The 22,281-nt window shown below is 43.4% G+C and overlaps 1 protein-coding gene and 1 long non-coding RNA gene across 3 annotated transcripts in view; one reads left to right on the top strand and one right to left on the bottom strand.

Moving 5' to 3' along the window:
* The first annotated feature begins 829 nt into the window (after positions 1–829).
* On the top strand, positions 830–6,904 carry LOC119014101. 2 transcript variants are annotated; one of them, XR_005072879.1, is made up of 6 exons: positions 830–910; positions 1,233–1,341; positions 1,447–1,509; positions 4,330–4,481; positions 5,360–5,551; positions 6,267–6,904. It is a non-coding gene; the product is annotated as an uncharacterized LOC119014101 (long non-coding RNA). The 2 variants fall into 2 exon arrangements; XR_005072878.1 differs by lacking the exons at positions 830–910; positions 1,233–1,341 and having other exon boundaries at positions 1,350–1,509.
* Positions 2,766–22,281, bottom strand: part of fam20ca (FAM20C golgi associated secretory pathway kinase a) — a 40,199-nt gene continuing 20,683 nt past the window's right edge. The window contains exons 4-10 of the mRNA XM_037088984.1: positions 8,936–9,028; positions 6,310–6,425; positions 5,336–5,516; positions 5,135–5,244; positions 4,972–5,053; positions 4,787–4,846; positions 2,766–4,500 (exon numbers count right to left, since the gene is read on the bottom strand). Coding sequence (XP_036944879.1) covers positions 4,242–4,500; positions 4,787–4,846; positions 4,972–5,053; positions 5,135–5,244; positions 5,336–5,516; positions 6,310–6,425; positions 8,936–9,028 — 901 coding nt within the window. The 3' untranslated portion in view covers positions 2,766–4,241. The remainder of the gene's footprint in view (positions 4,501–4,786; positions 4,847–4,971; positions 5,054–5,134; positions 5,245–5,335; positions 5,517–6,309; positions 6,426–8,935; positions 9,029–22,281) is intronic.

Genomic DNA, 22,281 nt, shown 5'->3' with positions numbered 1-22,281 from the left:
ACGGGAGGACAGTGGTGTTGGATACTGTTACTAGGCAGGAGAGGCTGCGTCTGAATGAGGTGAGAGGATGTCGGGTGGTCCGCTGTCTGTGGAGGGTAACATCAACATCAGGGCTGAGTAGGGGGGAAGTGATCAGGACGACCGTTTATTATATTTTCCTGCTCGGATTATTTTTCTCAGGTGAGGATGGAGTGAAATAACTCACACTGGGGTGAGAGAAGACAGCTGGAAAAATGTTAAGAAGTCTGAAATATCGATAATTAATTAATGAGACGGCCACATCTGCCTCACTTGGACATATAACCCAAAATGAATTGGTCACTTTTAACAAAACAATCACTACCACCTATCAAGAATTGCACAGTTCTGGTGCACAACCCAGTGGTGATTGCTCTGAAGTGCAGCAACACCGTGCCCCATTTATCCCCCTCTGGATTTCACATCTGCTCTCTGTGCGTCTGCTTTTCTTTAACTTTTCCGCAAGCTAATGAGCCCCGTCGTGTTGACAGGTTGTGGAATCACACGGCATCACATTACAGTCTATACAGAGTGCAGCCTCCATGTCCTTCAGTCTGAGTGAGGGTCATGATCAAAACAATCAAGATATTACCTGAAAAAATGAGATAACAACGAGGAGGAGGTATAATTCACAGGTGACCGCCTCAATTCGGGGCAACAAATTGCGTCATCATCTCTGTGATGAGGATGGAAGCCTCCCAGATGTTACGAGCATGAGGCTCGAGTGCCACCTGGTGGATGTCAGTGACAACTTCCTCTTTCTGAGCTCTGCGGTGCACTGGCGCCCTCTCCTGGGGAGTAATGGGAACAACTTCATTTAAAAAATGAAACAGAACTACAGCTGTCCCTGATAACTTTCTGCTAAGAGAACACGCTCTCTTGTAATACACTAGTAAGTTTCTCAAACTGTAATTTCTTTGTTTTAATTCACTTCTTATCTAATATCTCTTATCTTCATCTTTTTTTTTTGTTTCAACTCACGTCTTATTTTTTTCATTTGTTATTTGCTCCTAATTACTATTTCATTTGATCGTATTCTTTATTTTAACAGCTTTAAGTCGCGTAACACTTAAATAATTTATATTAGTCAGTTGCTATTTTAATTATTAAACCATAAATTATGAAATTAACCCACATGCATTATACATTTGTGTTTTTAATTGCTTTTACTTGCTTGTAATGTCACATACTCACACTGTTTTTTGTGACAACAGCTGCCGGGGTAGCTTTACCTGCAGTCATGTATGTGGTTTGTCCGCGTCTGTTTGCCGCACCTTTATTTCCAAGATGGCCAACGCGATGCGCATGCGCCGCTCACATCAGGTAGCCGCTCCGATAGATAGCACGAGCCTAGTTATCCTAACGCTAACCTGTCCACTCCTTGTTTCACTAAATTGTTTCATTTCACTTGCACATCTCACCCCTCAGCCCCAAGGAGGAGCGGCAGGCCTTGAAGCCAGTTGTGGCCAAACTGTGAAATTACATCGGCAGGTGAGGCACCAAAGAGACTTTTTCCTGAATAAGCTAACATTGTGAAAGAAAAGTCTGTAAAACGCTGGACGTGTTTTTTAAGCGTTACAACCCTCGCGAAATTAGTTGTCTGGCTGTCATTACTTGTGCCATTCAGTCCAATTGAAATTTGAAAGTGTAGAAGTCCCGCATTCAAGTTAGCCGGGTGCTAAACCGGAAGTTAGCCAGCTAGGTCGCCGGAAGTGTCTATTGCGCACGCTCAGTGAGCCCCACCACATGGCAGGTATTTTAATTTTTTCATTCTCATTTTTTGATTTTTTTAGCTTCAGAACACCACTGGAGCAACTTGCATAGTAATTAACAGGGCTCTGCCTCCAAAGCCGTGTCCACATATAATAAAATGCTCTTGCTCGCCTCCCTACGTGCAACTAAAGTTTTAGCCAACACTCGTTTGGAGGGGCACTATTGCTGCATCCTGGTTAAATTGTGATTGGTTTAAAGACAGCCAGCTAGAGAGGCCTTCCTCCCCAACACTGCAGACAAAAATCAGGGCGCTGTCCGTGGTTCTGTTAATGGCAGCATCGCAGTCATTGTCGGCTTCCTTCAGGACCTCGGACAGCACCGTGTCTCTTTGTCTGGACGGTTTCACAGCTTGGTCTAACAGCAAATACCGATTTATCGATTCTTTCATGATTGCTACAAATGAATAATTTATGGATGTTTGTCAAATTGACCTGCATTTAAATTACATCCCGGTTTACTTTTGTTCATGCGATAACGCATGATGAACAACAGCACGTTATCGGGTTGTCTGAAAACACTGCATCTTAAAGGGGTGCTATGCAAGTTGTATGTAATTTTAGTTGGAAATAAAGAAAAACAATAAAAATGATCAACAGTGTACATAATTAGCAGTTTATATATTTTGTTTTAGAAATATCTACTCAAGTTAGCATGCTAACCAGGGCTAGCTGGTTAGCATGCAAGGAGGGCTAAAGCTTATTTACAAATGAAGTAACTGATTCAAGTATATGGTTTGATTTATTTTTATAACTTTTATGATGAAAGCTGAGTTTCCTAATCTGATTTTTTTTAAGGCTGCAGCTTGCCTGGATGGGTTTAACAGATGTGAAACCATATTGTTGATTCTCACTTTTTACTTTTTACCCATCCAAAAAAAGGACACATACACCTCAACCCATTCCTAAAGTCATTAAAAAATAACTCAAGTCTCCCATGTCCACAGCCAGCTACACAATGACAGATTCATCCCCACGTTTTGTTTTTATTGCACACTTTAATCATTTAGTAAACAGATCTTTCACAGTAACAATGCAATAGCAGAAAACAGAAGCAAATCACTGTGCGGTGAAGCTTGTTAGGTCTTCAAAGTATTTATAGGTATTTACACTGAGAATATGAAAATCAAAGAGCAGTGCCCGAGGATATCCCTGCGGTGGGACGAGGCATTTTTAACCACTTTATCAACCCCCCGAAGCACTTCTTCAGAGGCTGGAGGCTGGAGTCCAGCCTCTCAGGCTGTACACTGCCTGCAGCTCTGTGAATCCTGTTCATACTGCTAACCCAAAAAACATTCAAGTACTGTATTTCTGTCATTGCACAGGTACCGGGTCAGCCAGTGCACAGGACTCTGTGGAGGAGAAATGCATGGCACCGCGTCGAAAATCTAATAGCTTTGCTGTTTTTCTGTCATCTGAACATAAAAATAAGTCCCCAAAGAAATTTTAAATACGTAGTATCCAACACTAAGGTAATTATTTCCCAACATATAAAGCAAAAACCTAGAACTGATTAAAACACATCTCATTCTTTGTGACGCACCAATAAATAGTCACCCGGACATGAAATCTCATAAAAATGACTCAACATACAAATTGTAACATGTTGCATTGCATAAACTGACGACAGCTCTAAATGTTTCAGGTCTGCATGTAAGACTAGTAGTGCATTTGAATGAACACTAACACGTTTGAATGCTTTTGGTATTGGAAAATACTATTTTAGTGTTTTGCGCTGTTGTACCGCAAGCTAGACTTGCAGGGGAGATGAGAAAGTAAAAAAAGAAACAAAGGAAATCAGAATAAGGCAAAGTGAAGGAACTATTTGAACTACAGCGTCAGATATACTTGCGCTCAGATCTAAGCTGTTCAGAAAGATGTGATAACATTTTCAGTCGGTCTGTGCCTAGACAAAAAGCTTATAAAGACCGATGAATTGAACACGCAGAACTCGTGGTTGTGACTTCATTTCTCTCTGCTGATGTGTTTGATTGCAAACCTCAACCTTTTCCTGTATGTTTTAATAACTGATAAAGCTTATTGTCGGACCTTACGCTGCCCAATCAGGATGTATGTTTCTCATTTGGTTATGTACTAATATCATAAATCACATAAAGCAAACCCTCCATGTTTCAAAACAAACAGGACAGAATCAGAACACAGCAGTGGTTCCCTTGTGTCTTGTACAACATTTGATAAAATACATCTGTATCTAACACATACAAAGCCTCTCTCTGTGTGAGGACAGTCTCTCATGGGGTCTCCGGGCAGTTTTCTTTTATATAAACACACGTAAAAGCAGGTTCCATAGAGGCAATGATGGCAAGTCTTGGAATTCACTGAATTCAGCTTGATATCAGAAAGGTGAGACTTTCGGTGCAGTCCCATTGGTCGAACAGCCACACAACGTGGTCCATTGTGGTTTGTTTCTGTCTCCCTCGAGTCTCGCCCTCACTACCTGTGCCCCGGGCTCCTGTGGGTGGCACTGTCCCGGACTAGGTCCTCCTCCACCACGTTAATGTAGCCTTCTTTCTCTATGCAGCCCACCAAGACCTGCAGCACCAGCCGGAGCCTGCGGTCCATGGCCTGGAGGTGAGGCTGGATGAGGATGGGGGAAAGCCGGTCACGGAGCAGAGACTCCTCCATTAGGGCGCTCAGCTGGTAGTCCTCTTTGGCCAGAAGCTGTAGACGCAGGTATGTGGATTTCCTCAGCCTGGAAACAAGGAAATAGGTTATTTTTTAAATAAAACTCTTAGTGATGGCAATACTAGAGTTCTATCGTTACTGTAAAATTTGCCAATGAGGTCATTTACAACAAAAACAATTACATCCTTTAGCATCATTGAGATTATTTAAGGATTTTATGACTCAAAATGAGAAACCACGTGTCCAAAATGGACAATGGTTAGACTCAATGAAGCGCCGGTCAGCATCCTTCAGGCCCTGTTGCCCAGAGGAAAAGATACACTAACAATTCACAAACAACCAAAAAGTCTGACCTGCAGCACTGGCTTAGAGGCACCAGGATGGACAGCTCGTCATGGGAGTGTTTTCCAAACCTATGAGGGAGATGAAGCAGGAATTATCACAAACAGACCATGTTGGACGACTGTTCAGAAACTGATGTTTTTCGTCACAAGGCATCAAATGTTTAGTGGTTTGTGAGGCGGCTGAATGTCTTTACCCTCTTCCGTTGTCGAGGTGAATAATGAAGGTGTCGTTTCCAAACTTCTCAAATGTTTCATAATGATGTCGATCCATGTTTCCTGTACGAGGAGAGAGCGGAGCAGTGAGAATGTGTAACTCAGAGGGAGGACTCTTCATATGTCATGTCCTGTTACTCTCACCCATTAAGAAGTCAAAGATGGTCATATCCATGACGTCCAGCAGTCGAGTGCCTCGGTCATATGGAGGAGTCTGCTTAACCTCGTCACAGTAATCTGGATCCACCTCCCACCTGAGAACAAAAAGAATACATAAAAAATATATCTGGGTGTTCTCACAGAACCATGCATGTGTCAACAATGTTTTGATGTGGTTTTCCTTACTCGGCCTTCTTGCGTTTGTGGTAGGAGCGTCTCCATGGGTTCCTCCAGGTCTTGCGTTTGGCCAGGTTCAGGTCTGGCAGGAAGGCTGCTAGCGAGCCCTCGATCTGGTCCGGTTTGCCGCACAGAGCGTGCTCCGTGGAGCAGTAGTAGGAGCACTCGCCGTAGAAGCAGATGTTATTGGCTAAGGAGAGAGAAGGAAACAAGATGATGTTAAAGGTGAGGCACACGCAGATGTATGTACATTATCTACTGACCGTCATTTAATAAGTCTGCCTACTAAGTTCACCATTTTTGAGGATTTTCTTGACGGCACCCTGACAACTACAAATAGTCACCACCATAACACATTATATGTCTGGGTAATGACATTGTTTTAATTTTGTTTAGTTGGGTTAGGTTTAGAAATGTAATTATCTTATTTAGTTCCACTTGATTGTAAATTAAGGTTTACAAAAGAGACCTCCTTATGCCATTTTTGGAAACATTTGTGGAATTTGTTGACCTATTCTGCCACCCTGTGGTGACTTTTGGCTATTACTTTATTTCTCATCAAATGTAATACAGTACAACCCTGATTCCAGAACTTCATCAAATTCACTGAATGCTTCAAAAACACCTGTTTGGAACATTCCACAGTAAAAGGTGACAGCACCATGTTCGGATATGAAAGAGACATACTCGAAAAGCTCAGTCGTTCATGAGCAAGGATGGTGTCGAGGCTCTCTTACTTTGTGAAACACATGATTGCATAAAGAATATAACTACATGAGCTCAGGAACACCTCATACAGTTCCTCCGAAGATTAGCTTTATTTATGTTTTAAACAGCTTCTTTTTTGGCATCGTGGGTTGCACATTCTGGGGCCTACACACTCTGACTATACTCAACTACAGCAAACAGCCCAGTTCACTCAAAGCCGGTGCAATTGCAGACATGTAGCGGTGCCAAACTGCTGTGGCTGGCAGAGTCTCTACCTGGCGAGATGAAGAAGGTCCTCCACAGCTTCTTATCACGCGTCACGTCTCTGATCTCCCTCGTCATGTTGACAAGTCGGCCTGCCACCGGGGGCACTCTCCGGAAGTCAAGGATCCTACACAAAGAGAAATGTAGACAGATCTCATGATTTAATACTCAAACTAGAGGGGCTGATGTTGCTTTTTTCATAGCTTGTTCATGTGTACCTTTACTCAGAGATGTGTAAATGAGTGTATAAAGTGTTCGACCAGGGAAAATCAAGTGTTGATTGAGCTCTACTAGTAAGCAACTTATTAAAGGTTGATATATGTAACCTTTCATTTTACTGTATTACACAACATTTCTGATTGTAGTTTGCCCAGAAAAATTGTCAGTCTCCAGCTCTTGCTCCCATGATGCCCCAGGCGCTACAGATTTTCAAAGCATTTCCAGCCAAACAGGAGAAATATGAACTCCGAGCGCCTGGCCTGTCTGTGAGAGCTGTCTGACACGGCACTGGAGTTCTGCACATAACTTGCATGTCTACACAGCAAATCTGAAATTTGTGAATATATGTTTAGAGCGATGCAGCTGACTAAATGCCAAATGACTGGACTTCGCATGGCTTGTCTGTGGGTGATGTATTTAAAACAATGCAACTAAAGTTAAAACCAGGTGCCCAGAAATTCCTTGGGGTGGCCACTGAAAGCTGAGGGGGTGGAGTGATTTATGGACAGTCAAAATCTTCCGGCTGTGTTTGCGTTTCTCTTTTTCTTCTTATTTTCACCATTTATTTACTGGGACTAAATTGTACCTAATGTTAAATATCAGATGGAGGCACATTATGCATACGTATGCAACTACATAACTATAGCTCGCGTCCTGGGGAATGGAAAAACAAATATGTGTTTTAACGTTGCAAATGGAGAAATTAAGAGGCTATTCAATCTCTGGCTGTAGTCTACAGGGCATTTTACAGCGTAGAAAAAAGATCGCAGTTTAGATGGTGGACTATAATTGTGAATAAATAGATTGTGATATTACTTTTTGGGTATAACGCTGCTACCACACAACAGGATATACTTCTGCTCGGCATGTGTCATACTGTTCTTTAAATAGAGACAGCTCAAAGAAAAAGTGGGACATCAGGACACTTTTTCCTCCACAGAAGAAAAACGTTTAACGATTTCCAATCAAAACTGTCAGAAACGAGAGCTGGTCTGTATCACTTAAGCACACAAGGTGTTCAATAATTCATCATCATCGCTGTGCTCTCCGTCTGCTTTTGTGTTTGGCAACAAAAGCGGCGTTTAACAAGGTCCAACATCCGCTTCGGAGCAAAACAAGGACGGGAAACACGATTCACACCTCCGTGAACCACGTCTGCTTAATCACAACCTGTTCAGTCTCTCTATTTTTAGAGGCCCATTTTTAATTCTTCTCCTCCTGTCTCTCATCTCTCTTGTTGTTTTCTTTTGCTCTCATGTCAGAACACTATACCCATTCAGCCTCACTGTACATTTACAGTCCAAACGACCCTGACCCGTCTGAGACTAAAACTAAGCCTCTTGGGAGCACACAAACACACACACACACACACACACACACACACACACACACACACACACACACACACACACACACAGACTGGCTGAGTGGAACAGGTTTGGCGAAACTTTATCCCACAGAGGACAGCATTAAGGAGCTGCAAACTGCACCATCATGTCAGGCCCCCGGTGACAAAGGAGCACCTGTGTGTGCGTGTGCATGTGTTTTTCTGTTAGTGCGCGTCTCACACACTCCTGAGTCACAAGGATTTCACGACAGATGGTGGTATAGCACAGCGGTAAAGAGCAGAGCAGCCCTCGAGATGTAGAAGTAATTACCGGAAAGCAGCACCTCTTCGGGATATTTTAGTACATTTCATCACAACTGCCCAGAATTGGAAATCAAATTAAAGAAAGTTTTAGCAGCAGGGCAAAACATCCTCCTACTCCACATTCCTAGCAATAGCTCTGGCTGGTATCCGGCGGCTGCTGCGGTCGGCGCAACTGGACTTTAATTCATAGGCAGCCCTGCGTGACACACAGTCTAAATTCAAACTGCTCTTTAGGGCTAACAGGGGCCCTCCCCCCCTGCTCTAAAACCATGTCCCTGTGGTATGAGTTCCTGTTTGGCTCCACCGTCCTGTCCACACAAACACATGCCACTGACCTCATCTGGAGAGAGTGTGTGTGAGTGTGAGTGTGTGAAGTAATTAACTTTCCTTCACCTTTAATCGTCCTCTCCTACCATATTTGACTCTTGGTGTTTTTACCTTGTCAGGCGAAGCCCGCAGAATAAAGGGATCAGGTGGAAATCAATATACTCAGGAGCGAGTAAAGGAGATGATCCGAGTGTTATCTAATCCCCCGTGTACCAAATCCCATTCACATTTTCACAGCTTAAGTCCATTATTGCGCACCTCCGGTTTATAAATGGGTTAAAGCGTCTGCTGTCTGAGTGAACGGACGCGAGTGACCTGCCATTCTCGCCGGAACAGACTGTGAAGGATGATTTGAAAAAGCACTCAGGGTGAGTCACACAAAACAGGAGTGTTTTTTGGGAGGTGTCGGGGGGATGATAAAAAAAAAAAAAAAACCTCACCTGTCCAAGTGGAAAGCTGCGATCTCGGCGTTATGCCTCTCAAAGTCGGAGAAGTAGAAGAAGTCTGGAGGGGTTTCCTGCTCCCGGGTCTGCCTGAAAGATAGTGACGAGGAAAACATTACACACAGGATCGGCAGCAGCAGAGCTATAGAAAACATGGTTGTCATAGTCCAGGGCATCCATTTTTGCACAACACGCTGATAGTGCCAAAGAGTGTGTGAGTGTGTTTGTCCATTAATATGTCAGTTTTGGCACCTGAGACAGACATTGGACCAGACTGATTAAAACCAGTGGTGGAATCATATAGATGGATGGATGGATGGATAGGTAGATGGATAGGATCCCTTGTTTGAGTACTGACTCATCAGGAAGGAGATAATTTTTTTAAAAACAGTATTGTAACAAAGGCATCAGCGAGTAAATTCAAAACAATATCCCCAACACATGTCCCCTGTGTGTTTCAGTTTTAAGTATGCCATCCCTTGATTTGAGACATTTGTGCTGCTGTCCGTGCAAATCTCCTCCTCGGCTTTCATCAGATTTTAGTTCGCCGCGGGCTCAAACTCATCTCGGCGTCTGCATCCCTTTCTAGGACAGAAGCTGACGCATGAGACCAAAGCCTGTGCGGACACGGCTGCTGAAGGGAAGCTGGATGAGATTCTTGCTCACATCCTGCAGTTCCTCCCAGCGAACACACACATGCACATGCGCACACACACAAACACACACAAACACACACAAACAGACAGACATCCAAGAGATGTGACTCCCTGCCAACCAAGCCGTGGATCTGAGTCAGGAACTGCTAGAAGCCCCTTTGTGTCTGTCTCTCTCTCTGTCTGTCTGCTCGCTCGTCTGGCAGCAGGATATCATCCCTCCACATTTGCACGCTTGCTTTCTCATTCTCGCACACAAACACACACACACACACGCATGCAGACACACCTGACATTAACCTGCATGTAGCTGCTTCGCTTGCACACAGTCAGCTAAACTTTACATGCAACATGCCACATACTTTATCCCCACTCGTCCCTCCTGCTGCTCTGGCCTCCTTTATCTTTCCTCCCCCTCCTCCTTCTCCTCCTCCACTCCATTAGTGAGGATTGGACTTCAGGGTGGAGCAGTGCATCATTTCCTCCCTCCCCCCTTTTTTCCCTTCTCTCCCAATTTTCTTGAGAAGGCAAACCACTGACAATGGAAAATAACCTGTCCTCCTATTCACTGACACGTCAGGCAAGCAGCCATTTACCCATAAATCAATTGCTGCTATTGTGATCCCTTCGTGCACGGTAGGGGACAAAAGAAGGGGGTAGAATAAAAGGTAACAAGGGCAATTTGTTTAAAATAGGTGACCTTAGAAGCTGGAGCACTCACTGCACCTGTGACGTACCTTGCTGCCATTGAAATACGCCGCTATCAGGGCACCTTATCACGTAGAGATAGTCAGTGTTTTTGCTTAAACCTCTTCTGGAAATGCAGTGGGTCCACTACTTCATGTAGTCTTGCATGGTTCAAGATCAAATGTGGTAATATCACTGCAAATTAACACTAAGGTTTTTCTAAAGAAATATTTAGGTGAAAAATGCCATTTTGTGACCTCCAAATACCCCTCCGTGAGAGTAAAAAGGGGCAAAAACTCATTATAGTTCTTTATTACCTGATTTACTCTAGTTTTACGAATATTAAATGGTCAAAAACAAGTGCCTAGGTGAAAACAAAACATATTAATATTGGATATTAACAGTATATTGCTGAATTTGAAAGCAATCTCTGACAACATGATGCATAAATCATCCTGTAGCTGGAGTGTAAGTGGCTCAGGAGAGACGAGAATGAATAGTAAGCGAGTCTACACGATCACTTATTGGCTGTTGTAGGCTGTAGGGCGGCCATATGAGGCCCTATCTGCTCTGCTATGAGAGTCACCATTTAATCATTTAATCATGGGATATTGTGTTTTGGATCTTAATGTGTGAACGGATTTAGTGGACATTTGGGAATAAGAGAAGATGCACTGCTGATACACCCAAATACTTTAATGGTAGGAGTCTCAAGTTGAAGGTTGTTTCTCTCTGCAAAAACCCCCAAAGTCAGTTTCAGTCAGTTCCTAATATGACGTCTTTCCTTCCAGGTTTTTTTCAAGCGTCCATACTCCCAGAAAAATTCACTTCCCACTGTGCAAAATGTGTAAGCGTAAACCTGACTGACAGTTCGGTATTACGGGCTTTGGTTGCCATGGTCACCAGGATGTAAAAATGCAATTTCCTGTCAGGGAGGAAGCTGCTTAGAATTCTGAATGTAGGTAATAGAGCAGGTTTGTGGTGTGAAAAGCCAAAAACACATGAACGCACACACACTGTCAAATATAATTTCCCCTCACATTTATGCACACACACACACACCGAACATACGCACTGAACGCACACCTGCACAACGCACACACACACACCTTTTGTGACCAAGTGTCCTTGATAATAATAAAAGGCTCTTTATCTGAAGTAGACTGTGATTAGGCTACAGCAAATGTACTGTATGTAGTTCAGCAGAATCTTCGTGTGTGTGTGCGTGTGTGTGTGTGAAGTGATGAAGCCGAACCCTTTTCCCTATGTGGACTCAGTTTGTGCTGACTCTGCAGTTTCAGTGCTCTTTCATGAGCTTAAACCTGCACAGTGGAGGGTTATATTAGAGAGATGAGGGAGGGGAACGTAACAACAGCTGTGGCCCAGTCTCTGCACACACACTCTTTTTCTTTCTTTCTTTCATCTGTTTTTTTTTTCTCTCTCTCGCTCACACACACGCACACGCACACACACAAACACCAATGATACATGTTGGTGACAGAGAGAGGGCAGCAGAGATAAACCCAGAGGCAGCAAATCAACGCGCTAATCACGTCCGTGTCACCTATTGGAACAAAACTGAGAGGAAGTAAGCGACTCTCTTCACATGTTCCTGTTAGCTGAAGATGTAACAGCGTGAATACAGAACATACTCCCACTGACCTCGTGCTGTAATGCCATCTTGCTACTGATCCCAGCACAGAGCATGAGAGACAGAGAGGGTGCATGGGAGATCTGTCATCTATTGGTAATCCACAGCAGATTTCTGTCCCCTGCCGACAGGTGTCTTTGTCTCCATCTGGCCCTTTGTCCTGTATGTGCTATGTGTGTGTTATGTGTGTGTGTGGCTACAAAGGCACAGGGAGTGCTTTGCTATTAGATCTGAGTATTCATGCTCACATGCAAATCAAAGTTCCTGAATATAACATGCTAGCTATTGTGTTGTATTTTTGTGCCTACAGAGAATTAACACCTTAAGTATAATAGTGTGTATCAGCTTGTTGCTATTCCGCCCAGCCCGCAAATTTAGCATTTTCAGCTCTCTGTAGCATTGTCTTCAGCTGCAGCAAGCTCCAACAACTCACAGTATGCAACCTGCTCAGCAACAAAGAACAGACAGACACAGTCTGAGACTAGCTGGTGATCATTATTGAGCATGTAGCAGATAAAGAGCCAGATGTTTCCCTCAGCAGGTGGTGGAGACCAAAACAGAGCTAAAACGTAATTTAAGTTGATCAGATGACCGTGAACACGACTCAGGGAGGGATTCAAATGCTTCCTGTAAAAAAACTCAAAAGGCTATTTGTTATTTTCCAGGCTGCACAAACTCAGCACATCAGCATACATTAACTGCATCAGGCTCGACTTCTGAATGCAGTTGCTCTTTTGATGGACAAAGCCAAGGTAATTTGAAGCCTAGTGAGCCTCTGATTACTTCTCTCTTTAGAGCGTTTACAAAGTTAGGTCGCCTTTTTCTTTTTTCAATTTGTCAGAGACACATGAACAATAACGCTGTGCTTTCATCCAGTCAACCATAATGAGCCACGGACCTTCAATCAACCCCATCAGCTGAGTTAAGTGGATGTAACTGACAAGACGGCGGCGAGCGGCCTGCTCTGATGCATCCCTGAGGCTTAACTTTGCTCGGAGCCGTAAGAGATAACAATTAATGCATCCTCTAAACAAGATTGTGAGATTGAATCGGTCAAGTATTACGACGGAAAAAAGAAGAATAACAAGAAGAAAATGCAGCTTACCGTTGCAACGTTTTAAAAAGGAGGTCATAGAATACTGAAGTGTTTTTAGGTTTTTCTAACCTGCTTTGATTTACCAATTGTGTTTGGTTACTGTGCAGCCAAATGAAATTCCCTCTCGCCAGCCTGACCCTACTTAACACCAATTATCAAGCATCCAGCAGCTCTCTCCTCTGCTCCTCCTCTTCCTTTTCCCTCCACTTACTTCGTTTACGTACCAGTGTCCATGTCTACTCCCCATCTGTCACTTTTTAATTACTGCAAAACAAAGATGACAGATTGATGTGTACTGAACAAATTTCACTAAAGTATAGTGCTGCTTAAAGTATAAGCATCATGTTTTTAAACTATGCCCTGGTTTGCTGTGAAGTGGTGTGCCGGGAGTGTGTTTTGCTTGCGAGGGATTTTGGAGAAAAGCAAAGTGATCAGCACGATATATTCAGGACACTTGTGGGTAAGTGGCACCTTGTCGAGCGCTCGCTACGCCTCTCAAGGTGACAGACAGGTGAAACGATGGAGGGCCGGATAAGAGATTGTGAGATAAACCCGCTTCAGCCCGGTGATTTGTGTCAGAGGGCGCTTGTTTGTCAGCAGCACGACATGCAGAAGTATCAGAGAAAAAGCAGACGGAGGCTGCCATGGCTGCGCGTGTTTTTACGCCCGCCAACTGCAGCATAATGTGCGTGCGCATATATTCCTGAGTCGGCGTCTGCCTAGCCGCCTTTACTTTCCTCCACGCACGCCGCATCTTCGCTTCCTCCAGCGTCTGTATCGGAGAGGGATCTAAGAATCGGCCCATGGCCCCAAGGTAGCTGTCTGGATTGAATTTCAAATCAATGTTACACAAGTTGTGTTCTAGCCTCAGCTATTTTCAACACAGGGTGAGGCAGTGCCAGGAGGGAGGCGGTGAGTTATCTGCCTGTGTGGGAAGCAGTATGGGCGATATTATCATAAGAATGCTGGGAAAAAAAAGACCTGACTCGAAAGAAGATGGATGACGGCCTGAGTCAGTGCTTCAATTTCAAAGTTATTAGACTCTCAAGAGGTGGGAGAGAGGTTGTCAGCCACCAGCTCTCTGCTGCGTAACGCATTCAGAACAGCTGCCAATATCTATTGATCGATTGGAACAAGGTGCACTGGGGAGATTCATTAATGATCTGCATCAAAGGTGTGAGTTGTTATAATGACTACATGTGATGATTTAGAGTGTGGAAGTCGAGGATGGCCATGCTGGCAATTATTTTTTTTTAATGGCGTAATCACGAGAACACAAGTTCAAGTTAATTTGTTATCTCACGGTAACAAAGGTGGTTTGTTTTTAAGATAATGAGAAAATTAACTACTGATCTCACAATTTTAAGCACGACCTGTCCCGGCTTTCACAGCTAACACGGCGCAGTGGAGACGCGTCTAGCTATATGATCTACACTATAGCAAAACTGAGACAGAGCAGCAGTTCAGTCTTATGCCATTTTATCTATAACCAACAACCTTATCATGCTCATATTTTACAGATAAAGCAGCCACATTTGGCATGAGCTTTCATGTAAATATAACACTAGGCATTGCCTTGTCTGCATGTATGAATCAGTCATCATCGGAGCAGGCTTCCGCCAAAAACATTAGTTTGTGAAACTCATAATGCAATTGTAAAAACCTTGTACCTTTTGAATATAGTCATTTAGTCCCACATAGCGTATATGTCTGTATCGTTTTTCCCACTGCAGGCGCTTACTAATGAAAAGGCTTAACTGTGAGATAATAGGAGATATTTGGTGTCCTGTTGTGCAGTTATGTAAATGTACATAAGTACAAAAGTTACAGTGGTCAATGTGGCTTTAAAATGCTTCAGAATAGAAATCCTATATATAAAAGTGTAGCCACAATATGTTGCAAAGCCACTTTCTAAGTGACAAAAGAAAGTAAATGTGGGTAAAGTGTCCAACTATCTCTTCAAAAGTCAAGTGTTCCATTCTCTATCTTCCAATTATCTCATACACTTTATCGCACATATTCCTCCTTTGCCAATTATCTCCAGTGCCCCCGCCCTTTCTTGGCCGTCTGACCTTCTGTCCACAGCGAAACATGCGGACACAACCTGAGATCTCGAGTGTGGAATCTCAATGTGCGGCTTTGAGGGGAGCTGCGTAGCTGTGGGCTAGGTCACTATCTGTGACCACCAGCACTCTCATTTCTACCCTGTAGACAGACGACAGAAGCCCTAAGAACTAACTACAGTAAATTGTGTGTGTGCGTGTGTGTGGGAAAAGACTGTGCCTATCCATGTGTCTCATCTGGCCAGATGGCTGGAAGTCCCTGTCTGTCAGGGATGAGGCCGTGGCTTACGGGTCCACAAAGCCCTGCTAGTCTCTATCGACCCTCTGTGCATGCAGTGTAACGAGGCGGACTACACACAGGGAGAGAAAAACACACAAATATGACGGCTGACAAGTCGGGGATAAGGGAATGAAAAGCTCGACTTAAAGATAAAAATATGAACAATAAAAGCTCTGATCGAAATGTGATTGCTGGTGATTGAAAACCCTTTAATGCACCGAGGGGGATTAGCGCACATACAATAACAGATGCATTAAGCACATCAGCAGCGCAGTGCTTCATAAATAGAGGATGAGTTTATATCGCGAGCTGTGCCCACAGCTTCTCACCACCTCGTTTTGCTTAGGAAAGACGTTTTTCTGACACTTCCTGCTTTCACGGTGATGATCAAACGAACACTTCTTGACTGTGTAAAATCTTGAAATGTCAAAAATTTTCCCACCGAAATCAGCATCTGAAGCTTCTACACCTCAGTTTACGTGAAGAAAAAGACTTCAAAATCTACACAGACTCTTTTAACAATCGTGAATGTATAATTATAATTCCCCGCGTTGCAGCTATGTAGGCTGAGTCTCACTTCCCTCGTCTCACTGCTCTACATTACTCTTAGAGCTATTTCTGAACAGGCTGCGAGTCTTTTATTTTTTATTTTTCCGCTGGCCTTAATTGACTGGTGTGTCATATTCAGCCGTGTTCCCCTGGGCGCACGTTTAAAGGCCTGAAATCGCTGCAAAGACCTGATGCAAAGCTGCTGAATTATATCTGGTCTTTTTGGGATCCCTTCCCCACAATCATCTTAACGGGCTCCCCCGAGTCTGAGTGCCCTTGGAATATGGATGAAAAAAGAATGAAAAAAATAAATAACTGGAAATCTTATTAGTATCACTGCGTATTTTCCAGCTCCATAAAGCCCCATTTTTTGGTGAACGTATTAGAGCTTTTCCATGTCAAAATAAGTGTTGTGCTTGTTGCTTGATAAGCGTATTCACTGGCAGCTTTCAGTGGGGAGTGCTACCCAGTGGCAGCTTTTTGATAGCAATAGAGTAAATGTTTGATGCTTCAGCTGCTTTTTTTATTCACACAGAATAACCAGAAAATATTCCTCGGTATGGTATTTGTGACATTACAACAGCTTAACATCGGAATTGTGGGTTGTTTTTTTTGAGGAAAAACTGATTTTCTTATTTGGAAAATTGACTTTATCCTTAAAAAAAGGCCAAAGGCCAAATTCTGTTAATTAAGAGTATTAAAACATAAACATTTTCTCGTCCTATTCTTGCCATACTGGATTTATACAGGCTGCTGAACACAAACAATCTCCATTGGGGTGTAGGAAGTCCAGGGAGGAAAATATTTTCGATGGGAGGAAAAGAAAAAGGTTGAGCAGACTGAAGAAACCTTTGCAAACAACGAACATTTCTTTACATGCACGGCATGAAAAAGGGCAAAACAAATACACAGAAAGCAATGATTAGAAAACGGTTGTTCATGTTCTGCAATAAAACGGCTGTATTCATGTATGAAATATATGTTGTGTATGTGTTCACTTAAGGGGATTATGTATTCGTATGAAGGATGAGACCGGTCTTTATGCTGACGGTTACCCTTCTTCCTCGCTCCCACACAGTCACCCACAACAAGCAACACACACATCAGGGTTTATCCTCAACAATCAGCCATGTTCCAGCACCGCGGAGCCACACTTGGTCATATTTACATATCCATCCACAGTGGATTATCTGCTTTCAATAGCACAAGTCTGAGGCAATCCTTCACAGGGTGCGCAATTCATGACAGGCTTTGCACAGAATATGAACTGTGAATTATGCAAAACGTACACAAACATCAAGGGTATTCTTGGGTCAACAGCGATTAGATGTCACAGTGCACAAGCTCGGGGATGTTTAGAACAACGGGCTTCGAAAATGTGGCGGAGGATGTTGACACTGCACGCTGACGGGATGTGCAGCTTTCCGCAGTATGTTTTTCTCCATATATACCATCATGTTGCATCTTGAAGTGTAGTTTTTTCTCAAGGCCTTGCACTGAAGCAAGTGAGAGTTTTTTTAAAGCAGTTCTAGATGCTATATAAATACTGTGACAGTATGAACAGGGTCAGTCCGCGGAGAAAAACACACAGTATTCAGAAATTGTGCTTTTAAACGAGTCCTCAGGACTTGTGTATGGTTGTGATGCCACAACTTTAAAGTCACAAGCCTTCACACAGCTGTGGGTGCAAAATTACTGGCAGAGCTGATGTGGAAACACATAGAGTGGTGTCTGCTCAGGCCTTTGAGAGCTGACCAATCAGAGCAGACTGGACTTGGCTCATTTCTACTGTGTTTTTTCAATTTTCTTCAAAACTGAGCACTTAGAGTTTAAAGTCTTTATGGGGGGGGGGGGTTGTCATTGGTGTTGTTCTTCAGCCAACCAATCATATATAAGCTTAGGCAGGACTCGTCATCTGTCACTGTGTTAACCAACAAATTAATCAAACTAATCTCTACAGTGAAGTGTCAGCACTGGAGAAAGGTCTTTAAACCGGCTGCGATGGTCTTGGGCGGCGCTTAGTCCAGCTTGGAGGCTAGCAATGGGGTACATCATCATACCCAACAGCCCATTTGTAGGAGCAGATTAGCACTGAATGTTGCTGGAGAGCGTTTTATCACCCTATGCATTGGAAACGTGTTATTAGTTGAGTAGTTAGCCCTAGATTTAGCTACTGTCAATCAAAGCTAATGTGCAGTGTCTTTTCCCCTCAACACACAAGTGCTTCAACCCAGGAAAGAAAGACTATGTGTACATGGGCCCTCAAAGAGACCCAGCGTTCAGACAGATGTGCTGTTTCAACATTAAAGCATGTAAAAAATGTCTAGGAGACACCCAAAATAAAAGAATGAACCTGAAAATGAACACAATACGGGACTTTTCAGGCCAACCACCTGTTCCAAAAAAATCGCAACACTTTGGCAGCTACAACAAATTGAACATCCGAACCAGACGATCCGCCATAAAACGAGGTATGAAAAGATCCCTGGGAATGCAGGAATGCTGTGGATTGTTATTTCCCTCTGTCCAGCCACAAATATTACATCCAGCCTCCCCAAAGTGTAACAAATAGCATGTATGATGTATTGGAGGGCACTAATAAACATGAACAGTGGAGCACAGTCCCTCCAGGTTCTGTCCCAGCAGGAAATTCCTCCAGAAAGCCTCTACCAGTTGTCTCCATCCATCACAGTGCCAGAGGAGGAGCAGATGGTGAAGGGACTAACGCTAAAGCACCAACAGCCAGATTCAAACTGAATAATGTGGGAAAAAGTGAAAGACGGCCTCCACCTTGACACCTCCGGGCACAAAAAAACAAAGAAAAAAGATCAACAGAGGCCGACATTACTTTCATAATGAAAACAAAACTGGATCGCTCTCAGCCTGTTGGGATCAATGGGGATTTTAGGAGCTTTCCCTGTATGCGTGTGCAAGTTTTTGTTTCTGCCCGCGCACAAAAATCAATGGGCATTACCATGAGTCTTCATCTCACAGGGGCTGAATAACAAGCCCCGGTATTCAGCGTGACATGTAAGCTGAAGCTGATGAGAGGAGGGGGAGAAAAATCCCAGTCTGAGCGTGTCAGTAAACTGCGGGGTTAGCGAAAAGGGGTCTCTCCACTCAGCTGAGGAGGATTTAGGGAAAAGATACAGAAAAGCAGCTCCACTTCAGGGCATCTCCTCTCAGTCTGAGTTCTCCGCGTTCGACTTTGATGGGTGGATGCTGCCGCGCCTTAAATTCGAACACATGTAATTTAATTGGAAAGGTCTTCAAAGCCGTTTCTTGAGAACCCTTGCATGCGCTGTCTTTGCCGTAAAATAAATGCGAGGTTATAAAAGGCTACCAGAAAATCTCTGACCGGGGTGAAAGTAAAATCACGTCCCGGTGCTTGGACGAGACTCAAAGCTGATTCACTGACTGGAAATTGGCAGATGATGGTGCCAGAATGAGCGCTGAGGAAGAGGAGACTGAAACACCTGCCAAAACCACATAAATCATCCCCCTTTTTATAGCGAGAGTCGGTACTGAGTGGCTCCGTGTGGAGGACCTTCCTCCAAACTAGCCCGCGGTACAAACCATTAAGAATTTATTTGATTATCGCTAAGTAGTTGCCGAACAGCAAACACCAATTAGTGCAAATTATGTTAAACCCTGGGAAGCATTAATTTTCCAGGGTGGCTGCTCCAACACCACACACACAAGCACACACACACACACTAGGACATGGAGTGTGTCTGTATGTTCGGAGCCAGGAGAAGTTAATTGGATTGTGAGTAAGCATTTTGGACGTCCATTATCTTTGGCCATCTGTGGGGGTGAGTATCTCGAGGTGTTTCATCCAGAACAATCCTATTATCTTGACCCGGAGATAAGAATGCACACACACACACACACACACACACACACACACACACACACACACACACACACACACACACACACTCTCTACCACATACTGTATAAAACCATGTTTAATATCACCTGCTCCTCTCCCTCTCCCAAATAAAAAAATCCTTCTTCCTCTTCTTTCTGATTTCCTTTTCCTGAAGGACACAGTCACTCCCTTCCCCATCTGCATTTGCTTAAACCGCATGTGGACACAAGAGCAGATAAAGACTGTCATGTGCAAACACACATGGAAACACCCATGGATGCACCCAGCGGCACATCCAGGGAGGAACTTAGCATCCACTGATATTTGACTATCTCAGAAGACTTTAATCTATAACAGGCCAGAACGGCTTGAAAGACTTGGTAACATTTTCCCCTAATTGGTCCAATGTGAGGCTTGTTAAAATGCCATATTCCAGCAGCGCATGACTGATGACTGAATAGTGTTTGATTAAGTAGAGCTGTCTCCTTTCAGCTCCCTAATGAATGTGTTTATTAATTACCTGAGAAGCTTTGGGGTGGTCGAAACAGTCTGTTCTGTTAAGTGCTAAAAGTTACAAGCTCCTGCAGTTCATCCATCACCACATTCAGCTCACAAAGCAGCAACAGCTCCATTTTTTTTTTTTAGCGGGGCTGTCGGTTATTCTCCCAAAATGAATTGCACACCACCAAGTGAAGCCTAACTGCATAAAACTTTGATACCACAACCAAAAGAAAGCAATCAAAAGAGTCCTTCCAGAAAGCTATTTTGCAGACAAGACCCCCAAATCGAGGCTTGGTTGCTTGTGCTCTGTTTCTCCCACAGCTGAACTTTTCTATTTAGACCTGTCAACAGTCTTGTTGTGCTCGGTGGTTTGTGGTCAGATGCCGTTTCCTAAATAGAAACCATCTATCAGAGGCTAAGTGGTGGCTGAGAGATGTCATTGTGGTCATGAGTGGGTGACGGCGGTGGAGGAGGAAGTGGTGAAAGCACTGGAAAAACAGTTCCAAGGGTTGCATTTATCCTTGTGTAAGAGCTAAGTGGGATGGAGCGAGTCCAGTGCACTTGAGGATGAATAGAGTTAATTTGTAAGTGAAAGGAATGAGGAGGAGACTTGGGATGTCTTCACACTTGAGCTAAGAATACATTACTGACTAATTTTCTCAACATTCATATCTACCAAAGACATTTCTCTGGAGGTACATTACTGCATGTTTTGTCGTCCACTGTGATTCTCACAATGAGATAAAAACACCAGCTCGAATGTCAAAGACACATATTTTCTCTTCACCATTACTGGTCACACAGTGTACCAGGAGGCGTCGTCCATGCATCATCGTGTGACGGCTGCATTTTGTAATGTGACCTTAAATATCTCTGCTCACTGTGTCCCGATGCATCATCTTATAATGATGATGTGTTGTTGGTGCATGGGCACTCTTTGTGTATATTCCGCTCAACGGCGGCACAATAACATGAACATCTCTCAGTGTAATGTAATTCCATACACTCAAACATCTCAAGAACCGCAAAGTTATATTAAGTCCTCTACAACCTTATTTAAGGCAATTGTTTTATGCTTATTTTTAAAAAAGGAACTTACAACAATGAAACAGAGTTTCTGTAACCCTTGGTTAAAGTGTGCCTTTGAAAAACTTCGGTTTGGAGCTCCATGTAGCCCGAACACTTGGACTTATTCCGGCAAGAATGGGGACACCCTTCACTAAGGCACAAACGTGCAAAATGGATGGGTAGGGATAAGTGGTTGGGAAAGGGTTTCTTGGGATTGAGCCCTAATGACTTTGATGATCTCCTTTCTTTTCCTCTAGTGCCACAAGGTTGACATCGTGGTAGACTTTCAGATCTGTTTTGTAGGACTAGATGTTGATATGCCTAGTTGCACACTAGGGATATCAACATCTAGTTGATCCCTTAACATTTCATCTAATGTCATCATGAGGCCAAAATATGACACTCTTGTAGTCTCATCTGTACTTTTTGTTCCAGTGCTAATCATGAAAGTGTAAAACACTAGCAATGCTAAACTAAGATGGTGAGCAGGGTTAGCCTACCACACATCAGCATGTTAGCATTGTGAAAATGTTCATGTTAGCATCTTGGCATAAGCTTTTAGCTCCAGGCTCTTCTGTGAAAAAGTCTAAAACAGCATAGCAACTATTTTGATAACTGATTAATCATTTCGGTCATTTTTAAAGATAAAATGTAAGACTTCAGCCAGTTCCATCTTATGATGGCAAATGAGGATTCTTTGGGTTTTGGAGCACTGGTTGAACAAAAGAAACAACTTGCAGACATCACTCTTGGCTCTGGGAGGTTGTGATAAGCACTTTTCAAAAGTTTGGGGCAGTTTTTAAATGACTAATCATGAAATTAATCAGAAGCTTAATCCTTCACGAAAATATGGTTAGTTGCAGCCCTGCACACAGATGGAGCTGGCTGTCCGCAATGCAGAATCTAAGATAACAGGGCATT

Source organism: Acanthopagrus latus, chromosome 23, assembly GCF_904848185.1.
Source record: "Acanthopagrus latus isolate v.2019 chromosome 23, fAcaLat1.1, whole genome shotgun sequence".
NCBI classification, from domain to species: Eukaryota; Metazoa; Chordata; class Actinopteri; order Spariformes; family Sparidae; genus Acanthopagrus; species Acanthopagrus latus.
Note: the sequence above shows the minus strand (reverse complement) of the source record. Positions and strands in the feature narration are given on the sequence as shown.